Source organism: Borostomias antarcticus (assembly GCF_949987555.1).
Source record: "Borostomias antarcticus genome assembly, contig: scaffold_360, whole genome shotgun sequence".
NCBI lineage: Eukaryota > Metazoa > Chordata > Actinopteri > Stomiiformes > Stomiidae > Borostomias > Borostomias antarcticus.
The window spans coordinates 1-23,203 of NW_028176776.1; the positions used below are offsets into that span (position 1 = coordinate 1).

At 45.3% G+C, this 23,203-nt stretch overlaps 1 protein-coding gene and 1 long non-coding RNA gene across 2 annotated transcripts; both read left to right on the forward strand.

Moving 5' to 3' along the window:
- Positions 1-265: 265 nt before the first annotated feature.
- Positions 266-1,172, forward strand: LOC311328144. Its single transcript, XR_014631171.1, has 3 exons — positions 266-375; positions 472-553; positions 799-1,172. It is a non-coding gene; the product is annotated as an uncharacterized lncRNA (long non-coding RNA).
- Positions 1,173-2,006: 834 nt separating this feature from the next.
- On the forward strand, positions 2,007-3,330 carry LOC311328143 (uncharacterized protein). The gene is made up of 5 exons (XM_084462163.1): positions 2,007-2,075; positions 2,189-2,415; positions 2,508-2,665; positions 2,754-2,848; positions 2,951-3,330. The coding sequence occupies exons 1-4, from the start codon at positions 2,015-2,017 to the stop codon at positions 2,770-2,772; spliced, it is 465 nt and encodes a 154-aa protein (XP_084318289.1). The 5' UTR covers positions 2,007-2,014; the 3' UTR covers positions 2,773-2,848; positions 2,951-3,330.
- The last annotated feature ends 19,873 nt before the right edge of the window (positions 3,331-23,203 follow it).

Below are 23,203 nucleotides of genomic sequence, written 5' to 3' on the forward strand. Positions count from 1 at the left end.
TAGCTTACTCATTGATTTCGCATTAACCCACGACACCGTTAGTATGTGTTTGTTTTTAGGCATTCATTTTTCCGATTTTAACGTTAACAGAACACTAGAAGCCCCAACAACGGAGCTAGGCTAGCTAGCAGGATTTGTTATAGAAGCCATCTTGGCTTTTGGCACGTGGTCCTGTGGAGTGTGCATGTCAGCCAACGAGAGGGTCACCCACCCACTCTCTCGCTCTCTCTCCCTCTCTCCCCTCCCATGCTCTCAGTTGCCAACCTCCCAGTTCTTGTTTGAACTGAGCAAGAAGCAGGTGAGCGGGGCAGGAAGAGGCGCTAAGACGGGGACAGGCGTGGCCAGGGGCAGTCCTGGGACAGCACCACAGGCTCTGTGAGTCTTGTTCAGTTGAATGCCCTCATGAGTATTAACAGAAGAGCACCATATACATATGCACACATACACTCTAACATGTCGCTCTCTCCTCAGCTCAGCCCAATGGTCTCTGATGGTTCTGTCTGGCCAGCCCTTAGGTGGAGAAACACCTGATCATCAATATAGGCAGGCACACGTAAGTACAAATGCACATACGTTTCCATAGACGTGATAAACAAATGGGGATATTGATATTGAGTTAATGTTAGCGGTAGACATGTGAGATTCATAAGACGCATCACTGACGCCAATGACGCCACAATATCAGGGAAATTGAGCAATTGCTTCCCTGTAGTGCAAACTTGCAAGATTCGCTCAGTTATTAACCCTTCTTGCCTTTTTTGTTGTTGGTTTTCTCTCTCCTCCTTCCTCTCTGTGCAGTTCTCCTGTGTGCTGAGCCGCTATCCCATGTATTGCCACTGCTGACAGGGTAGAGCTCAGCCCCATAGAGAAGTGAGTGATGAGGAGAGGTAAGATCATTTTCCCGTTTTTTTTCCCTCCAGTTTTAGGAACCGTCTCAAGAATGTGTTCCCCACTTTTATGCCTTTAAATCAGGGTTGGAGTATTCCAGGTGTGGCCATGGCCATGAACACCAGTAGAGGAGGGAACCAAGTGTCTCATTCTCTCTCCACAGTTGTGTGGTTGTAACCCCCCACTAGCTACATATTCATTCAATCTTTATTTAACCTCGTGAATCAATTGAGAGTAAGCTCTCATTTACAATGACGTATAATCACTCTATATTTGAACTTGTACTACAGGTGAGATAATCCTTTTTAATGGTCTCTCTCATTCGCTCTCCTAGCTGTGATGTTAGAGTTGTGCAAGACTTGGGTGTTCTCCTGCTCTGAGTGCCCATTCTCCTATACCTCCCAGATCTACCTCCACAAGCACATCAAGAGGAGCCATGACAACCTCTGTCTCTGCTGAGGAATACACAGAGCATTATGAAGTAGCCAGTGCCTTGGCGAAGGTGTTTGAGCAGCAGTCATCAATGGATTAACTCCCAAGACACAAGGAAGAGACAGCGCAACACACGCTATGACTCCAGTGACGAAGGTAATATAATAAAGTGCATTCAACAGTCCCAAAAGAGTACTACTTGAGTTGACTAATCTGAGCTAATTTACCTCTACTATATGTTCCAGTGCCCAGGCAGCCGGTCGGCAGAACTCAGACCAGACCAGCTATGCCAGGTGCCAGAGCCGGAAGGCCTGCTCTGCCAGTTATCAATGCAGGTATCCATGCATGTTTGTGTTGGTTAAATGTCTATGCATATTTGCACACTTACAGTTAACTCAGGACTGTCTGAAGACTCATGTACTCAGTTCACTAATTCGCTCATCTCACATCTCACTACTCGGCAGTAGATGTTCATCGCCCGGGTCCTTTGAGCCAAGGCGCTGTGAGCCCAGGCCCTTCAGCCCTTCAGACGTCCAGACACGAGCAGCATGCATCAGCGATTAGCACCCCGGCCAGACCAGGTCAGGGTCTGACATGTCGAGTTGATTCTTCCCCTTATGCCAGAATCACTACGCCGCCAGCACCATAGTTTCCTGCTCATCCCTTTATCCTCTGGTTTTCAGGTAGTTCTCTGATGCCATCGCCTGTGAGACCAACAGCTCCAGCAGGGTTGCCATCAAGCTCTGCAGATGCTGGTATGCTGAATTTTGTGAACTACTTCATGCTGCATGTAGGGATATACTTTGAGCTGAATATCCATTATGGGACCGTACAATTACTTATAGCCACATCTGTGTTTAATATCCAGACTTCCAGAGGATGATGTGTCAGCAGTTCTCCAGCGTCATGCAGAGTCTGAGGGAGATGGCACAGACAATGATGAGGCTGGAGCAGAGACTGGAGCAGAGACTGTCCGGCGAGTCTGCAGACAGCTATCGGGGAGCAGTACTGGATGACCTGCACCCTGCTAAAACGGAGGAGGAGCTGCTGGTCTTGGAGGAGCAGCTGAAGGACAAGGATCATCAAAGGAAGATGGTGAGTAACTTCAAGGCAGAACTTTGTTCCTTATTTTTGCAGAGAAGTGTTAAGGAAATGTAAAAGTAAATGATTGTCTTTATGTTTTGCAGACACGATATCTGAGTTCCATTGGCGGCAAAGATCTGCCAGATGTGGTCCGGCGGGTGCTGTCAGCCATTGCCATACAGAGTGTGGTGTGTCTACAGCGTCCATGGGAAGAGGGGGAAGAAGCCTCTGAAGAATATGACCCTCTACAATGTCATATTACGTAAGGGATTGTTCATATTTTCGCAAAATAATACATTGTCTTTGCTTCATGCCATGTGCATTGAAACCATTCCCTTTTTGGTTAAAAGGTGCAGTTATGGCCTGTAAGCCAAGCACCACTGTGACGGAGGTGTCTGCCCAGCTGCAGGAGATGCTGAAACATGCCCCTGCTCGATGCAAAAAGGTATGTGATGTCAGGCAGTTAATTTTCTCGTATCCAGTGACATGGCACGCTTCCAATGAACGTATGCGATTTGCTTTTACAGCCATTTCATTATGTCCTTAGGCATCTGCTCCAGCCCAGCTGACCTCCCCAGCCCAGCCCCTGACCGCAGCTCCAGCCCTGACCACAGTGGAGTATTCAGAGGAGGATGACCTCTTCTGCCCAGACCCTCGATTCAGATGTGGGTGACCCCCAGCCCGTCTCCCTAAACCTGCCTTTCCAGCCTGCCAGGATGGATGCCTTTTTTGTAAATAGTTTTTGTACATTTTAACCTTTTTTTTGTGGGATACAACGGTCTGTTCCCGGTCTGCCTGTCACAGAATGCGCACTGTTTCATTTTTGTTTTTAGAACTTTTGCAATTGTCAGATAATGGGTTGCTAGCCAGAGCTTGTACATGCTTTTTTTTGCTTTTCTGGCTATGCGTAATGTGACAGACCGTAAACCTCATCCTTGTAAATATGTATACTTTTAATTTGTAATGTACTTTGTGTAATAAAATGTTCTAAACTGTTCAGTCTTATATTGGTTTGTATCATAATGCTTGCTGCTATATCCCCATATAGCATTAATTCGTTTTTGTACTGGTAAATGCTAAATATAGCCAGTGGTACTGCAAATGCTAAATATAGCCAGTGGTCAGGGTTTAGTAAGTAAGTGACCATATTTGCACCGTGCGAAAAAGACGTGCAGACCAAGTCATATAAATACCTGTAAATCTAGTGTCAGCCAGGTGAGTTTATGACGGAGGTTCCTGCCCACGTGATCACGTGCGTTCTTTGCACGCGGCCGCAACTTCGGAATGACGTGTCGTTCTTACGTAGCGTCTACTAAACGGCAGATCTCGCGTTTCCGTAAATGGCCGCGTAATTTCCGCACGCGGCGCACACGAATCGTCACCTAAAGCGGCCGTATGTCGAACGTTCGCGCAACCTGCGTGTGTTAGTAGGGCCAGGATGAATGAGTCATGCGTGGAGCCAGGCCACCGTGCCACTACACTTGTGATGAGCATGTCGGCGTCACATATAATTTGGGTATTTATAGTGTGCACATTTTTGCGATTCACATAGACGTATTCATTCACTGATGGTGCCCTTATGTGGGTGCAGTCGCCATCGCCGTCACCTCTTTGGAGTTCTATCTCGGCCAGTAGGCCGAGTAGCGCCGGATTCATTTAGGCTCGCATTACGCACAGGAGGACTGTCATTTATATGCTTACCAAACAGCAAACAGGTCCACATGATCACATATTAATGACAATCTAATTGGTCAATGATTTGCGTTTGATGGAGTGCCTGCATTAAGTGTGTGACATATAGCGCGGAAGGGTTTGGGACAGCGCATAGGTACAGTTTGGGGAACAAATCCATATCGAACCATGAATGAGCCGGTTAGAGGACACGTCTAATCTTGCATTGCGATATATGTTTGTGCTGAATTGGCCTAGTAGCCTACATGATTGTGCGTTCATGAACTGTCGCTCTTATTCTCTCCGTCAAACATAGTAATTCACCGACGCACCACCTGCGTCGCCAGTTCCCCCTGTGTTCAAGAAGGGCGTAGAACACCGTGTAAATCGGTAGGACAAGCTGAGAGGTGTCGTACAAAAGCGCGGAGAAAGGCGACTAAATTTTCGCCCTTACGGCTTGATAAATCGCAATGTGGGGGGGGCAAATGGCGTACGCCTGAACTCGCGAAAAAGACCGTGTAAAAGAAGGCGTACCTCAATGATAAATGAGGCCCCAGTAGAGATGGAGTCAGATGTTGTTGTTGTTGGTGTTCTAGTGTACCAGTAGAGATGGAGTCAGAGGTTGTTGTTGCTGTTGGTATTCTAGTGTACCAGTAGAGATGGAGTCAGATGTTGTTGTTGTTGGTGTTCTAGTGTACCAGTAGAGATGGAGTCAGATGTTGTTGTTGTTGGTATTCTAGTGTACCAGTAGAGATGGAGTCAGATGTTGTTGTTGTTGGTATTCTAGTGTACCAGTAGAGATGGAGTCAGATGTTGTTGTTGTTGGTGTTCTAGTGTACCAGTAGAGATGGGGTCAGATGTTGTTATTGTTGGTATTCTAGTGTACCAGTAGATATGGAGTCAGATGTTGTTGTTGGTATTCTAGTGTACCAGTAGATATGGAGTCAGATGTTGTTGTTGTTGGTGGTGTTCTAGTGTACCAGTAGAGATGGAGAGTCAGATGTTGTTGTTTTTGTTGTTGGTGGTGTTCTAGTGTACCAGTAGAGATGGAGTCAGATGTTGTTGTTGGTGTTCTAGTGTACCAGTAGAGATGGAGTCAGATGTTGTTGTTGGTATTCTAGTGTACCAGTAGAGATGGAGTCAGATGTTGTTTTTGGTATTCTAGTGTACCAGTAGAGATGGAGAGTCAGAGGTTGTTGTTGGTGTTAATGTTCTAGTGTACCAGTAGAGATGGAGTCAGATGTTGTTGTTGCTGTTGGTATTCTAGTGTACCAGTAGAGATGGAGTCAGATGTTGTTGTTGTTGGTGTTCTAGTGTACCAGTAGAGATGGGGTCAGATGTTGTTATTGTTGGTATTCTAGTGTACCAGTAGATATGGAGTCAGATGTTGTTGTTGGTATTCTAGTGTACCAGTAGATATGGAGTCAGATATTCTTGTTGATATTCTAGTGTACCAGTAGAGATGGAGTCAGATGTTGTTGTTGGTGTTGTCACGGCCAGATACCACCCGAGAATCATTAATGCGAACTCGGTAGTCTAGGGGTTACCTCGGGCTAGAAACTGAGCCGTGCACTCTAAGCTCCGGTCTGTCATCGGCGTGGAATATGTTGTACCTGAACAGGTTGGCATAGGCGGGTCCTACCTGGACGCAGTAGGCTACTGATGGTCACTCCAGTACTCGATCCAAGCCTTCTTGGGAGGGCAGCCTGGCTTCCATAAGCGGCTAGCCCAATCCTTGGGTTGCTACTCTCAGTGTAGCGCGAAGAGCCACCGAAGCGGCTAACGAGACAACGGACACGGGATCTCTACGGGGTTCAGTCACGGTCTTAATCAATGTCCTCAGTGAAAGGTTTGGCTTCCCGGCGAGACGCTGGATCCACGGGGGCCTTCTCTTCCGTCTCCTGCCGGGTTAAGTTCAAACCCTCCCCAAGTCAGACCCGCCCCTAAGCCTCTTCAGACCAATCACCATCCCACACAATGACAGACACAGAGACTAGACGGATCCGACCGTGACATTCCTCCCCCCATCAAAAAGAAAAAACATAAAAAGACACTAGACACGAAATAGTTATTTTTCTGGATTTTTCTACAATTTCATATATATTTTTATTCCTCCCGATTTTCCCTTTTTCCAAAAATCACTACCATTCACCCCCACAAGAGCCTTGTCCAAATACCAGGGTTCGAGTGATCAGCCTAAGGCCTTTTTTTTTTTCAAAAGACCATCCTTCAGACTATCCCCACTCCCCCTCACAGAAGTATCTGGCACCTCATGGCTTCCTTAATCAACCTAGTCCTACTTGGGTGCAATCCCACATCGTGCTGCTTCACCCTCTGGACAGGGCATCAGCAATAACATTATCCTTACCCGCTATATGCTTAATCACCATACTATACGGCTGCAAGAGTAGCCCCCAGCGAAACACACGAGCATTAGCGCTACTGAACTTGGCCAGAAACGTTAACGGGTTATGATCAGAGTAGACCTTCAGCACCTGATCACTACTGGCCACGTAGATCTCGAAATGCCTCACGGCCAGGACTAAGGCTAGGGCTTCCTTTTCTATGGTCGAATACCCTCTCTGATGACAGTTGAGCTTTTTCGAAAAGTAGGCTACCGGCCGCTCAACCCCATCAGCCCCTGCCTGCAGCAGAACCGCTCCCACTCCTACATCACAGGCATCCACTGCTAAATCAAACGGTTGTGAAAAATCAGGTGCCTTAAGGACCGGCGCACTTGAGAGGATGTTTTTCACCTGGGCTAAAGCCTCCCTACACTCTCCCGACCAATCCCACTTCACTCCACTCCTGAGCAAGTTGGTCAAGGGAGCAGTCACGGCCGCGAAGTTTGACACAAACCTTCTATAGAAACCGCACATCCCCAGAATCTGCCTCAGCTGGGTCCTCGTCCTGGGAGGGGGAAAATCTATGATGGCCTGCACCTTCGCTGTTCTAGGCAACACAGTCCCACCGCCGACCTGATGACCCAGATAGGTGACCCTGCCCTTCCCGAACTCACACTTCGGAAGGTTGACCACCAATCCTGCCTCCGCCAAGCGCTCAAACAATGCCCCAACATGAGCGACATGCTCCTCCCACGTCTCGCTGTAAGTTACCACATCATCAAGGTAGGTGACGGTGTTACGCAACCCCTGAGTGACGCCATTCATGAGCCTCTGGAATGTGGCCGGGGCGTTCTTCATTCCAAATGGCATGACTGTAAAGCGATACAGCCCATCATGCGTCACAAAGGCTGACCTCTCCTTAGCTCGTTCGGTCAGGGGAACCTGAAAGTAACCCTTCAACAGATCCACCTTCGTGACCCACTTGGCCTGACCAACCTGGTCAATACAGTCCTCTAGGCGTGGGATAGGGAACGCATCCCCCCGCGTCACCACGTTCAGCTTTCTAAAATCCACACAGAATCTATCCGCTCTTCCCTCCTGTGCCGCCAACACCACAGGAGAGCTCCAAGCGCTGTCTGCTGGCTCAATGACTCCAATCTCCAGCATATAGTCTACTTCCTCCCGTATAGTCTCTTTCTTACGCGGGGGATAATGGTAAGGGTGTGACTTTACTGGGGCAGCAGTCCCAGTATCTACATCATGCTGAGCCTTCCCGGTCCGACCCGGTACATCCTGAAAGAGCTGGGGAAATAAACCTACCAACCGCTGGATATCTAATCGCTGAGGCCCGGACAGGTGCTCTAGCTGGCTATCCAACCTGGCAAGGGCTTGGGTGTTCTGTAGCCTCACCCCTACAACCCCTGGAGGGGAGGAATCCTCCCCTAACTCCTCCTTTTCTTCCCCCCTTTCCTCGGCAACACAGCAGACTACTGCCTCCGTGTCCCGCCCCTCGTATGCCTTCATGGAGTTCACATGACATAGGCGGGTCTTCGAACGCCTATCAGGGGTCGCCACCACGTAGTTAAGATCCCCAAGCTTCCTAAGGACGGTATACGGGCCCACAAACCCTGGGCCTAGCTGTGTCCGAGGCCCTGCTACTAACACCAGGACCTTGTCGCCTGGGTCGAAGGACCGGTGGGTCGTCTTGCAGTCATACTTGGCTTTCATGCGGGCCTTAGCCCCAACTAAGTTCTTGCCCGCCACTTCACACGCTGCCTGCAGCCGAGCTCTACAAGACTCAACATACTGCAAAACATCTCCTGGAGATGTGGGTTCAACCATCTGCTCCCTTAACAGTTTAAGGGGGCCCCGCACCTCATGCCCAAAAACTAATTCGAACGGACTAAATCCTAGAGAGTCAGAGGGGGCATCCCGAATAGCAAACAAGAGAAAAGGGATTGCCTCGTCCCATTCTTTAGGCTGGCTTTCCACAAACTTCCTGATCATTTTTTTCAACGTGCCATGGAAGCGCTCAATGGCCCCCTGGGACTGAGGGTGGTATGCAGATGAATACTTGGGGAGTATTTTTAGCTCTGACATCACTTGACGATACAACTGAGACGTGAAATTGGATCCCCTATCCGACTGAATAGTCTTCGGCAAACCCGCCCAAGCAAAGAACTTGATTAGATGTTCTGCGATAACCTTCGCCCTGATAGTACGTAAGGGAAAAACCTCAGGATACCTAGTGGCCATATCCAAAACAGTAAGTAGGTACTCGTTACCTCGCTTGGTCTTAGGTAGGGGGCCTACGCAATCAATCATGATTTCCGCAAAAGGTTCCGTCACAACCGGCAACGGTTTAAGAGGGGCGACCGGGGGAACCCTCCCCGGCCCTCCCACCACCTGACATGTGTGGCACGAGCGGCAAAACCGCTTCACCTCACGCCTTATGCTCGGCCAATAGAACTGCCTGCTAATTCTGTCCATAGTCTTTTTGAACCCCAGATGACCGCCTAGACTGGACTCATGCGCCAACTGGAGTACCTCTGCTCGACATCTCTGGGGCAGCATGACCTGTTCATAACTAGCCCAGTCCTGATTCGGCCGGCCTACTGGTCTCCACTTCCTGAACAAAACCCCGCCACGCCAGAAGTAGCCAGTGTTCACCTCCTTACTCTCCTCCTCTGAAGTGGCCATTTTACAGGCATACGCCAAGGAGGGATCCGCTTTCTGCTCTCTACCCAGGGACGATTGGTCAAGAGAGGGAATCTCTGGGCCTACTGCTACCTCAAATGGCTCCATGCTGGTCCGCTCCCGGACTTCTGGCACCCGCTCACTCGGGGGCGCCTTGCCCCCAGACTTATCCAGCTGGGGGAAGACTGTCTCCCCCAGATCTATACTAACCTCACCGCTGGTCCCCAGTGAGGGGTCCTCTCCAGGAGTTTCAGTTTCCTCCGCCCGAGCCCGAGACCGGGTAACTACACACGCTGAAAACACCTCTGGAAATTCCCTTTCCAACTCGCACAGCTCTACTGACTCTGAAGGCTGCTCTAGTACTACTGGTTCTACTGGCTTAATTCTGGGCCTCGCTAAATCATTCCCCAAGATGACCTGTATTCCCCTCACAGGCAGACTACTTACTTCTGCCACGGTTGCCCATTGTTCCCCAGGGGAACACAGCTCCTCTGAGCGCAAATAGATACGGTGGAGGGGCGCCTGCTCATAGCCGCCTCCAAATCCCTTTACCACTACAAACTGACCAGTGAACGTAGTGTTAGAGAGTACATTCACCTCTTTCAACATCAGAGTCAGTTTTGACGCACTGTCCCTTAGTACAGTCACTGACTCCTGTGGCCCTTGGTCGGACTCTGACACCGTCCCCTCTGTTACATACTCCTCATACCCACACAGGTCTCCTTTGGCATCAGCCTCTGTCGAGATGGCCATTAGCTCACGCCGAGGGACGTGATCATCCCTGGACCCTAACTTAGGGCACTGGGTTTTCTTATGGCCCCACTTTTTGCAGTGGTAACACTGGATGTCCACTGGAGAAAACTGACCGCGGCCTGCTGACTGGGCGGAGCCCCCTTGCCAAAGCGGTGGACGGTCTGGCCTCCCTGAGAACCGATCAGGTCTAAACGGGCCGGCTTGGTTTCTCTCATTCACTGGAGGGTGCCAAACACCCTCGTTCTGGGCTTTTCACGTCCTTCTCACTTAGATATATTTCTATCTCTCGGGGGGCACTATTCTTAAACTGCTCCAATATGAATAGTTCTCTTAGCTCCTGATAGGTAAAAGTCTCAGTGGAGCTAAGCCATCGGTCAATTGCTATCACTTGTTTCCTCCATAAGTCTAGATATGACTCTCCTGGCTGGCGCCTCAACTCACGAAACTGCTTCCTATATGACTCAGGTACACTACCATAGGCCTGCAGGACCGCCGTTCTAAGTGCATCATATTCCAACCCTGTTCTGCAATCCAATGCAGCTACAGCTCTCTGGGCTTTTCCCTTTAATACACTCTGTACAAGGAGCGGCCATTTCTCCTCTGGCCATTCACTGTCTTTCGCTACCTTCTCAAACATCTCAAAGAAGATATCTACTTCTCCCTCTTCAAAGGGTGGTATGAAGTGACGCGCCCGGTTTATGTCAAAGCTTGTAGATTTCTTGTTATAGACTAATTTCTCTAGTTCCATCTTGGCCATTTGGGCTTTGTGCCCCGCCATCTTGGCGTCATGCTCTCTACTCTCTCTTTCTATTCTTTCTTCTCGCTCCGTCTGTGTTACTCTTTCCTTCAGTCTCTTATTCTCTTCTAACTGACAATGCTCTATAATAATTTCAGCTATAGCTAGCTTTCTCAGATCTTTGGCCAAGTCTATATCCTCCTCCTGTGCTATTGTGATCAACTGGTCCTTGCTCAGCCTCTTACATTGTTCTGGGGTTAACCCCCACACATCGACATGCTCTCCCATGATCGATTGTGGCATTGGGAATTCACTCCCCACTCACTAACGTTACCAGGCTATCGCAACAACACTACTGGCGCTAATGTAGCAGCACTCCTATGCTCCACACTTAGCCCAGTCTATCCAACCAATTTACAAATCAGCTCACGCACAGCCAGAACCCAAGACATCAAACTAACGCCAACTCTGTGCAACCGTATACTAATTCCCCGTCAAATCCCATTTACCATCTACAAATCAGACTACTATAACTTTAGCTTTAATCTACTATGTTTGGTCTGGGAATTGGGACTACTTGACGCAGCAGCTAATCTGCCATTTGAATTCAACGCCCCTCTAACTAACTGGCGGCGTCTGAACCATCCAAGCTGGCCAACCCAACTCAATGCGTCTTTCGTCCCAGCAACCAGACGTTCTGATGCTAAATGCTAACAAAAGCTAGCACCATACTAAATAAAGCTAACTAATAGCTAGCGGCTAATAGCTAGTGCAACGCCACTTAGGGCTAACTCCCCAACCTGTTAGCTAACATTCACTCACGTTCAGTCCCGGACGAGCCACCCACAATGTCACGGCCAGATACCACCCGAGAATCATTAATGCGAACTCGGTAGTCTAGGGGTTACCTCGGGCTAGAAACTGAGCCGTGCACTCTAAGCTCCGGTCTGTCATCGGCGTGGAATATGTTGTACCTGAACAGGTTGGCATAGGCGGGTCCTACCTGGACGCAGTAGGCTACTGATGGTCACTCCAGTACTCGATCCAAGCCTTCTTGGGAGGGCAGCCTGGCTTCCATAAGCGGCCAGCCCAATCCTTGGGTTGCTACTCTCAGTGTAGCGCGAAGAGCCACCGAAGCGGCTAACGAGACAACGGACACGGGATCTCTACGGGGTTCAGTCACGGTCTTAATCAATGTCCTCAGTGAAAGGTTTGGCTTCCCGGCGAGACGCTGGATCCACGGGGGCCTTCTCTTCCGTCTCCTGCCGGGTTAAGTTCAAACCCTCCCCAAGTCAGACCTGCCCCTAAGCCTCTTCAGACCAATCACCATCCCACACAATGACAGACACAGAGACTAGACGGATCCGACCGTGACAGTGTTCTAGTGTACCAGTAGAGATTGAATCAGATGTTGTTGTTGTTGGTATTCTAGTGTACCAGTAGAGATGGAGTCAGATGTTGTTGTTGTTGGTATTCTAGTGTACCAGTAGAGATGGAGTCAGATGTTGTTGTTGTTGGTGTTCTAGTGTACCAGTAGAGATGGAGTCAGATGTTGTTGTTGATGGTGTTCTAGTGTACCAGTAGAGATGGAGTCAGATGTTGTTGTTGTTGGTATTCTAGTGCACCAGTAGAGATGGAGAGTCAGATGTTGTTGTTGGTATTCTAGTGTACCAGTAGAGATGGAGTCAGATGTTGTTGTTGTTGGTGTTCTAGTGTACCAGTAGAGATGGAGTCAGATGTTGTTGTTGGTATTCTAGTGTACCAGTAGAGATGGAGTCAGATGTTGTTGTTGTTGGTGTTCTAGTGTACCAGTAGAGATGGAGAGTCAGATGTTGTTGTTGTTGTTGGTGTTCTAGTGTACCAGTAGAGATGGAGTCAGATGTTGTTGATGTTGTTGGTGTTCTAGTGTACCAGTAGAGATGGAGTCAGATGTTGTTGTTGGTGTTCTAGTGTACCAGTAAAGATGGAGTCAGATGTTGTTGTTGTTGTTGTTGTTGGTATTCTAGTGTACCAGTAGAGATGGAGTCAGATGTTGTTGTTAGTGTTCTAGTGTACCAGTAGATATGGAGTCAGATGTTGTTGTTGGTATTCTAGTGTACCAGTAGAGATGGAGTCAGATGTTGTTGTTGGTGTTCTAGTGTACCAGTAGAGATGGAGTCAGATGTTGTTGTTGGTGGTGTTCTAGTGTACCAGTAGAGATGGAGTCAGATGTTGTTGTTGTTGGTATTCTAGTGTACCAGTAGAGATGGATTCAGATGTTGTTGTTGTTGTTGGTATTCTAGTGTACCAGTAGAGATGGAGTCAGATGTTGTTGTTGGTATTCTAGTGTACCAGTAGAGATGGGGTCAGATGTTGTTATTGTTGGTATTCTAGTGTACCAGTAGAGATGGAGTCAGATGTTGTTGTTGGTGTTCTAGTGTACCAGTAGAGATGGAGTCAGATGTTGTTGTTGGTGTTCTAGTGTACCAGTAGAGATGGAGTCAGATGTTGTTGTTGTTGGTGTTCTAGTGTACCAGTAGAGATGGGGTCAGATGTTGTTGTTGTTGGTATTCTAGTGTACCAGTAGAGATGGAGTCAGATGTTGTTGTTGTTGGTGTTCTAGTGTACCAGTAGAGATGGGGTCAGATGTTGTTACTGTTGGTATTCTAGTGTACCAGTAGATATGGAGTCAGATGTTGTTGGTATTCTAGTGTACCAGTAGATATGGAGTCAGATGTTGTTGTTGGTATTCTAGTGTACCAGTAGATATGGAGTCAGATGTTATTGTTGGTATTCTAGTGTACCAGTAGATATGGAGTCAGATGTTGTTGTTGGTATTCTAGTGTACCAGTAGAGATGGAGTCAGATGTTGTTGTTGGTGTTCTAGTGTACCAGTAGAGATGGAGTCAGATGTTGTTGTTGTTGGTGTTCTAGTGTACCAGTAGAGATGGAGTCAGATGTTGTTGTTGTTGGTGTTCTAGTGTACCAGTAGAGATGGAGTCAGATGTTGTTGTTGTTGGTGTTCTAGTGTACCAGTAGAGATGGAGTCAGATGTTGTTGTTGTTGGTATTCTAGTGTACCAGTAGAGATGGAGAGTCAGATGTTGTTGTTGGTATTCTAGTGTACCAGTAGAGATGGAGAGTCAGATGTTGTTGTTGGTGTTCTAGTGTACCAGTAGAGATGGAGTCAGATGTTGTTGTTGGTATTCTAGTGTACCAGTAGAGATGGGGTCAGATGTTGTTATTGTTGGTATTCTAGTGTAACAGTAGATATGGAGTCAGATGTTGTTGTTGGTATTCTAGTGTACCAGTAGATATGGAGTCAGATGTTGTTGTTGGTATTCTAGTGTACCAGTAGATATGGAGTCAGATGTTGTTGTTGGTATTCTAGTGTACCAGTAGATATGGAGTCAGATGTTGTTGTTGGTATTCTAGTGTACCAGTAGATATGGAGTCAGATGTTATTGTTGGTGTTCTAGTGTACCAGTAGAGATGGAGTCAGATGTTGTTGTTGGTGGTGTTCTAGTGTACCAGTAGAGATGGAGTCAGATGTTGTTGTTGTTGGTATTCTAGTGTACCAGTAGAGATGGATTCAGATGTTGTTGTTGTTGTTGTTGGTATTCTAGTGTACCAGTAGAGATGGAGAGTCAGATGTTGTTGTTGGTATTCTAGTGTACCAGTAGAGATGGAGAGTCAGATGTTGTTGTTGGTGTTCTAGTGTACCAGTAGATATGGAGTCAGATGTTGTTGTTGGTATTCTAGTGTACCAGTAGATATGGAGTCAGATGTTGTTGTTGGTATTCTAGTGTACCAGTAGATATGGAGTCAGATGTTGTTGTTGGTATTCTAGTGTACCAGTAGAGATGGAGTCAGATGTTGTTGTTGGTGTTCTAGTGTACCAGTAGAGATGGAGTCAGATGTTGTTGTTGTTGGTGTTCTAGTGTACCAGTAGAGATGGAGTCAGATGTTGTTGTTGGTGGTGTTCTAGTGTACCAGTAGAGATGGAGTCAGATGTTGTTGTTGTTGGTATTCTAGTGTACCAGTAGAGATGGATTCAGATGTTGTTGTTGTTGGTATTCTAGTGTACCAGTAGAGATGGAGAGTCAGATGTTGTTGTTGGTATTCTAGTGTACCAGTAGAGATGGAGAGTCAGATGTTGTTGTTGGTGTTCTAGTGTACCAGTAGAGATGGAGTCAGATGTTGTTGTTGGTATTCTAGTGTACCAGTAGAGATGGGGTCAGATGTTGTTACTGTTGGTATTCTAGTGTACCAGTAGATATGGAGTCAGATGTTGTTGTTGGTATTCTAGTGTACCAGTAGATATGGAGTCAGATGTTGTTGTTGGTATTCTAGTGTACCAGTAGAGATGGAGTCAGATGTTGTTGTTGTTGGTGTTCTAGTGTACCAGTAGAGATGGAGTCAGATGTTGTTGTTGTTGGTGTTCTAGTGTACCAGTAGAGATGGAGTCAGATGTTGTTGTTGTTGGTATTCTAGTGTACCAGTAGAGATGGAGAGTCAGATGTTGTTGTTGGTATTCTAGTGTACCAGTAGAGATGGAGAGTCAGATGTTGTTGTTGGTGTTCTAGTGTACCAGTAGAGATGGAGTCAGATGTTGTTGTTGGTATTCTAGTGTACCAGTAGAGATGGGGTCAGATGTTGTTATTGTTGGTATTCTAGTGTAACAGTAGATATGGAGTCAGATGTTGTTGTTGGTATTCTAGTGTACCAGTAGATATGGAGTCAGATGTTGTTGTTGGTATTCTAGTGTACCAGTAGATATGGAGTCAGATGTTGTTGTTGGTATTCTAGTGTACCAGTAGATATGGAGTCAGATGTTGTTGTTGGTATTCTAGTGTACCAGTAGATATGGAGTCAGATGTTATTGTTGGTGTTCTAGTGTACCAGTAGAGATGGAGTCAGATGTTGTTGTTGGTGGTGTTCTAGTGTACCAGTAGAGATGGAGTCAGATGTTGTTGTTGTTGGTATTCTAGTGTACCAGTAGAGATGGATTCAGATGTTGTTGTTGTTGTTGTTGGTATTCTAGTGTACCAGTAGAGATGGAGAGTCAGATGTTGTTGTTGGTATTCTAGTGTACCAGTAGAGATGGAGAGTCAGATGTTGTTGTTGGTGTTCTAGTGTACCAGTAGATATGGAGTCAGATGTTGTTGTTGGTATTCTAGTGTACCAGTAGATATGGAGTCAGATGTTGTTGTTGGTATTCTAGTGTACCAGTAGATATGGAGTCAGATGTTGTTGTTGGTATTCTAGTGTACCAGTAGAGATGGAGTCAGATGTTGTTGTTGGTGTTCTAGTGTACCAGTAGAGATGGAGTCAGATGTTGTTGTTGTTGGTGTTCTAGTGTACCAGTAGAGATGGAGTCAGATGTTGTTGTTGGTGGTGTTCTAGTGTACCAGTAGAGATGGAGTCAGATGTTGTTGTTGTTGGTATTCTAGTGTACCAGTAGAGATGGATTCAGATGTTGTTGTTGTTGGTATTCTAGTGTACCAGTAGAGATGGAGAGTCAGATGTTGTTGTTGGTATTCTAGTGTACCAGTAGAGATGGAGAGTCAGATGTTGTTGTTGGTGTTCTAGTGTACCAGTAGAGATGGAGTCAGATGTTGTTGTTGGTATTCTAGTGTACCAGTAGAGATGGGGTCAGATGTTGTTACTGTTGGTATTCTAGTGTACCAGTAGATATGGAGTCAGATGTTGTTGTTGGTATTCTAGTGTACCAGTAGATATGGAGTCAGATGTTGTTGTTGGTATTCTAGTGTACCAGTAGATATGGAGTCAGATGTTATTGTTGGTATTCTAGTGTACCAGTAGATATGGAGTCAGATGTTGTTGTTGGTATTCTAGTGTACTGTACCAGTAGAGATGGAGTCAGATGTTGTTGTTGTTGGTGTTCTAGTGTACCAGTAGAGATGGAGTCAGATGTTGTTGTTGTTGGTGTTCTAGTGTACCAGTAGAGATGGAGAGTCAGATGTTGTTGTTGTTGTTGTTGTTCTAGTGTACCAGTAGATATGGAGTCAGATGCTGTTGTTGTTGTTGTTGGTGTTCTAGTGTACCAGTAGAGATGGAGTCAGATGTTGTTGTTGTTGGTGGTGTTCAAGTGTACCAGTAGAGATGGAGAGTCAGATGTTGTTGTTATTGTTGGTGTTCTAGTGTACCAGTAGAGATGTAGTCAGATGTTGTTGTTGGTATTCTAGTGTACCAGTAGAGATGGAGTCAGATGTTGTTGTTGGTATTCTAGTGTACCAGTAGAGATGGAGTCAGATGTTGTTGTTGGTATTCTAGTGTACCAGTAGAGATGGAGTCAGATGTTGTTGTTGGTATTCTAGTGTACCAGTAGAGATGGGGTCAGATGTTGTTGTTGCTGTTGGTATTCTAGTGTACCAGTAGAGATGGAGTCAGATGTTGTTGTTGTTGGTATTCTAGTGTACCAGTAGAGATGGAGTCAGATGTTGTTGTTGTTGGTGTTCTAGTGTACCAGTAAAGATGGGGTCAGATGTTGTTATTGTTGGTATTCTAGTGTACCAGTAGATATGGAGTCAGATGTTGTTGTTGGTATTCTAGTGTACCAGTAGATATGGAGTCAGATGTTGTTGTTGGTATTCTAGTGTACCAGTAGAGATGGAGTCAGATGTTGTTGTTGTTGGTGTTCTAGTGTACCAGTATAGATTGAGTCAGATGTTGTTGTTGTTGGTGTTCTAGTGTACCAGTAGAGATGGAGTCAGATGTTGTTGTTGTTGGTGTTCTAGTGTACCAGTAGAGATGGAGTCAGATGTTGTTGTTGGTGGTGTTCTAGTGTACCAGTAGAGATGGATTCAGATGTTGTTGTTGTTGTTGGTATTCTAGTGTACCAGTAGAGATGGAGAGTCAGATGTTGTTGTTGGTATTCTAGTGTACCAGTAGAGATGGAGAGTCAGATGTTGTTGTTGGTGTTCTAGTGTACCAGTAGAGATGGAGTCAGATGTTGTTGTTGGTATTCTAGTGTACCAGTAGAGATGGGGTCAGATGTTGTTACTGTTGGTATTCTAGTGTACCAGTAGATATGGAGTCAGATGTTGTTGTTGGTATTCTAGTGTACCAGTAGATATGGAGTCAGATGTTATTGTTGGTATTCTAGTGTACCAGTAGATATGGAGTCAGATGTTGTTGTTGGTATTCTAGTGTACCAGTAGAGATGGAGTCAGATGTTGTTGTTGGTGTTCTAGTGTACCAGTAGAGATGGAGTCAGATGTTGTTGTTGGTGGTGTTCTAGTGTACCAGTAGAGATGGAGGCAGATGTTGTTGTTGTTGGTGTTCTAGTGTACCAGTAGAGATGGAGTCGGATGTTGTTGTTGGTATTCTAGTGTACCAGTAGAGATGGGGTCAGATGTTGTTATTGTTGGTATTCTAGTGTAACAGTAGATATGGAGTCAGATGTTGTTGTTGGTATTCTAGTGTACCAGTAGATATGGAGTCAGATGTTGTTGTTGGTATTCTAGTGTACCAGTAGAGATGGAGTCAGATGTTGTTGTTGGTGTTCTAGTGTACCAGTAGAGATGGAGTCAGATGTTGTTGTTGGTGTTCTAGTGTACCAGTAGAGATGGAGTCAGATGTTGTTGTTGTTGGTGTTCTAGTGTACCAGTAGAGATGGGGTCAGATGTTGTTGTTGTTGGTATTCTAGTGTACCAGTAGAGATGGAGTCAGATGTTGTTGTTGTTGGTGTTCTAGTGTACCAGTAGAGATGGGGTCAGATGTTGTTACTGTTGGTATTCTAGTGTACCAGTAGATATGGAGTCAGATGTTGTTGTTGGTATTCTAGTGTACCAGTAGATATGGAGTCAGATGTTGTTGTTGGTATTCTAGTGTACCAGTAGATATGGAGTCAGATGTTATTGTTGGTATTCTAGTGTACCAGTAGATATGGAGTCAGATGTTGTTGTTGGTATTCTAGTGTACCAGTAGAGATGGAGTCAGATGTTGTTGTTGGTGTTCTAGTGTACCAGTAGAGATGGAGTCAGATGTTGTTGTTGTTGGTGTTCTAGTGTACCAGTAGAGATGGAGTCAGATGTTGTTGTTGTTGGTGTTCTAGTGTACCAGTAGAGATGGAGTCAGATGTTGTTGTTGGTGGTGTTCTAGTGTACCAGTAGAGATGGAGTCAGATGTTGTTGTTGTTGGTATTCTAGTGTACCAGTAGAGATGGATTCAGATGTTGTTGTTGTTGTTGGTATTCTAGTGTACCAGTAGAGATGGAGAGTCAGATGTTGTTGTTGGTGTTCTAGTGTACCAGTAGATATGGAGTCAGATGTTGTTGTTGGTATTCTAGTGTACCAGTAGATATGGAATCAGATGTTGTTGTTGGTATTCTAGTGTACCAGTAGAGATGGAGTCAGATGTTGTTGTTGGTATTCTAGTGTACCAGTAGAGATGGAGTCAGATGTTGTTGTTGGTATTCTAGTGTACCAGTAGAGATGGGGTCAGATGTTGTTGTTGCTGTTGGTATTCTAGTGTACCAGTAGAGATGGAGTCAGATGTTGTTGTTGTTGGTATTCTAGTGTACCAGTAGAGATGGAGTCAGATGTTGTTGTTGTTGGTGTTCTAGTGTACCAGTAAAGATGGGGTCAGATGTTGTTATTGTTGGTATTCTAGTGTACCAGTAGATATGGAGTCAGATGTTGTTGTTGGTATTCTAGTGTACCAGTAGATATGGAGTCAGATGTTGTTGTTGGTATTCTAGTGTACCAGTAGAGATGGAGTCAGATGTTGTTGTTGTTGGTGTTCTAGTGTACCAGTATAGATTGAGTCAGATGTTGTTGTTGTTGGTGTTCTAGTGTACCAGTAGAGATGGAGTCAGATGTTGTTGTTGTTGGTGTTCTAGTGTACCAGTAGAGATGGAGTCAGATGTTGTTGTTGGTGGTGTTCTAGTGTACCAGTAGAGATGGATTCAGATGTTGTTGTTGTTGTTGGTATTCTAGTGTACCAGTAGAGATGGAGAGTCAGATGTTGTTGTTGGTATTCTAGTGTACCAGTAGAGATGGAGAGTCAGATGTTGTTGTTGGTGTTCTAGTGTACCAGTAGAGATGGAGTCAGATGTTGTTGTTGGTATTCTAGTGTACCAGTAGAGATGGGGTCAGATGTTGTTACTGTTGGTATTCTAGTGTACCAGTAGATATGGAGTCAGATGTTGTTGTTGGTATTCTAGTGTACCAGTAGATATGGAGTCAGATGTTGTTGTTGGTATTCTAGTGTACCAGTAGATATGGAGTCAGATGTTATTGTTGGTATTCTAGTGTACCAGTAGATATGGAGTCAGATGTTGTTGTTGGTATTCTAGTGTACCAGTAGAGATGGAGTCAGATGTTGTTGTTGGTGTTCTAGTGTACCAGTAGAGATGGAGTCAGATGTTGTTGTTGGTGGTGTTCTAGTGTACCAGTAGAGATGGAGGCAGATGTTGTTGTTGTTGGTGTTCTAGTGTACCAGTAGAGATGGAGTCGGATGTTGTTGTTGGTATTCTAGTGTACCAGTAGAGATGGGGTCAGATGTTGTTATTGTTGGTATTCTAGTGTAACAGTAGATATGGAGTCAGATGTTGTTGTTGGTATTCTAGTGTACCAGTAGATATGGAGTCAGATGTTGTTGTTGGTATTCTAGTGTACCAGTAGAGATGGAGTCAGATGTTGTTGTTGGTGTTCTAGTGTACCAGTAGAGATGGAGTCAGATGTTGTTGTTGGTGTTCTAGTGTACCAGTAGAGATGGAGTCAGATGTTGTTGTTGTTGGTGTTCTAGTGTACCAGTAGAGATGGGGTCAGATGTTGTTGTTGTTGGTATTCTAGTGTACCAGTAGAGATGGAGTCAGATGTTGTTGTTGTTGGTGTTCTAGTGTACCAGTAGAGATGGGGTCAGATGTTGTTACTGTTGGTATTCTAGTGTACCAGTAGATATGGAGTCAGATGTTGTTGTTGGTATTCTAGTGTACCAGTAGATATGGAGTCAGATGTTGTTGTTGGTATTCTAGTGTACCAGTAGATATGGAGTCAGATGTTATTGTTGGTATTCTAGTGTACCAGTAGATATGGAGTCAGATGTTGTTGTTGGTATTCTAGTGTACCAGTAGAGATGGAGTCAGATGTTGTTGTTGGTGTTCTAGTGTACCAGTAGAGATGGAGTCAGATGTTGTTGTTGTTGGTGTTCTAGTGTACCAGTAGAGATGGAGTCAGATGTTGTTGTTGTTGGTGTTCTAGTGTACCAGTAGAGATGGAGTCAGATGTTGTTGTTGGTGGTGTTCTAGTGTACCAGTAGAGATGGAGTCAGATGTTGTTGTTGTTGGTATTCTAGTGTACCAGTAGAGATGGATTCAGATGTTGTTGTTGTTGTTGGTATTCTAGTGTACCAGTAGAGATGGAGAGTCAGATGTTGTTGTTGGTGTTCTAGTGTACCAGTAGATATGGAGTCAGATGTTGTTGTTGGTATTCTAGTGTACCAGTAGATATGGAATCAGATGTTGTTGTTGGTATTCTAGTGTACCAGTAGATATGGAGTCAGATGTTGTTGTTGGTATTCTAGTGTACCAGTAGAGATGGAGAGTCAGATGTTGTTGTGGGTATTCTAGTGTACCAGTAGAGATGGAGAGTCAGATGTTGTTGTTGGTGTTCTAGTGTACCAGTAGATATGGAGTCAGATGTTGTTGTTGGTATTCTAGTGTACCAGTAGATATGGAGTCAGATGTTGTTGTTGGTATTCTAGTGTACCAGTAGATATGGAGTCAGATGTTGTTGTTGGTATTCTAGTGTACCAGTAGAGATGGAGTCAGATGTTGTTGTTGGTGTTCTAGTGTACCAGTAGAGATGGAGTCAGATGTTGTTGTTGTTGGTGTTCTAGTGTACCAGTAGAGATGGAGTCAGATGTTGTTGTTGGTGGTGTTCTAGTGTACCAGTAGAGATGGAGTCAGATGTTGTTGTTGTTGGTATTCTAGTGTACCAGTAGAGATGGATTCAGATGTTGTTGTTGTTGGTATTCTAGTGTACCAGTAGAGATGGAGAGTCAGATGTTGTTGTTGGTATTCTAGTGTACCAGTAGAGATGGAGAGTCAGATGTTGTTGTTGGTGTTCTAGTGTACCAGTAGAGATGGAGTCAGATGTTGTTGTTGGTATTCTAGTGTACCAGTAGAGATGGGGTCAGATGTTGTTACTGTTGGTATTCTAGTGTACCAGTAGATATGGAGTCAGATGTTGTTGTTGGTATTCTAGTGTACCAGTAGATATGGAGTCAGATGTTGTTGTTGGTATTCTAGTGTACCAGTAGATATGGAGTCAGATGTTATTGTTGGTATTCTAGTGTACCAGTAGATATGGAGTCAGATGTTGTTGTTGGTATTCTAGTGTACCAGTAGAGATGGAGTCAGATGTTGTTGTTGTTGGTGTTCTAGTGTACCAGTAGAGATGGAGTCAGATGTTGTTGTTGTTGGTGTTCTAGTGTACCAGTAGAGATGGAGAGTCAGATGTTGTTGTTGTTGTTGTTGTTCTAGTGTACCAGTAGATATGGAGTCAGATGCTGTTGTTGTTGTTGTTGGTGTTCTAGTGTACCAGTAGAGATGGAGTCAGATGTTGTTGTTGTTGGTGGTGTTCAAGTGTACCAGTAGAGATGGAGAGTCAGATGTTGTTGTTATTGTTGGTGTTCTAGTGTACCAGTAGAGATGTAGTCAGATGTTGTTGTTGGTATTCTAGTGTACCAGTAGAGATGGAGTCAGATGTTGTTGTTGGTATTCTAGTGTACCAGTAGAGATGGAGTCAGATGTTGTTGTTGGTATTCTAGTGTACCAGTAGAGATGGAGTCAGATGTTGTTGTTGGTATTCTAGTGTACCAGTAGAGATGGGGTCAGATGTTGTTGTTGCTGTTGGTATTCTAGTGTACCAGTAGAGATGGAGTCAGATGTTGTTGTTGTTGGTATTCTAGTGTACCAGTAGAGATGGAGTCAGATGTTGTTGTTGTTGGTGTTCTAGTGTACCAGTAAAGATGGGGTCAGATGTTGTTATTGTTGGTATTCTAGTGTACCAGTAGATATGGAGTCAGATGTTGTTGTTGGTATTCTAGTGTACCAGTAGATATGGAGTCAGATGTTGTTGTTGGTATTCTAGTGTACCAGTAGAGATGGAGTCAGATGTTGTTGTTGTTGGTGTTCTAGTGTACCAGTATAGATTGAGTCAGATGTTGTTGTTGTTGGTGTTCTAGTGTACCAGTAGAGATGGAGTCAGATGTTGTTGTTGTTGGTGTTCTAGTGTACCAGTAGAGATGGAGTCAGATGTTGTTGTTGGTGGTGTTCTAGTGTACCAGTAGAGATGGATTCAGATGTTGTTGTTGTTGTTGGTATTCTAGTGTACCAGTAGAGATGGAGAGTCGGATGTTGTTGTTGGTATTCTAGTGTACCAGTAGAGATGGAGAGTCAGATGTTGTTGTTGGTGTTCTAGTGTACCAGTAGAGATGGAGTCAGATGTTGTTGTTGGTATTCTAGTGTACCAGTAGAGATGGGGTCAGATGTTGTTACTGTTGGTATTCTAGTGTACCAGTAGATATGGAGTCAGATGTTGTTGTTGGTATTCTAGTGTACCAGTAGATATGGAGTCAGATGTTGTTGT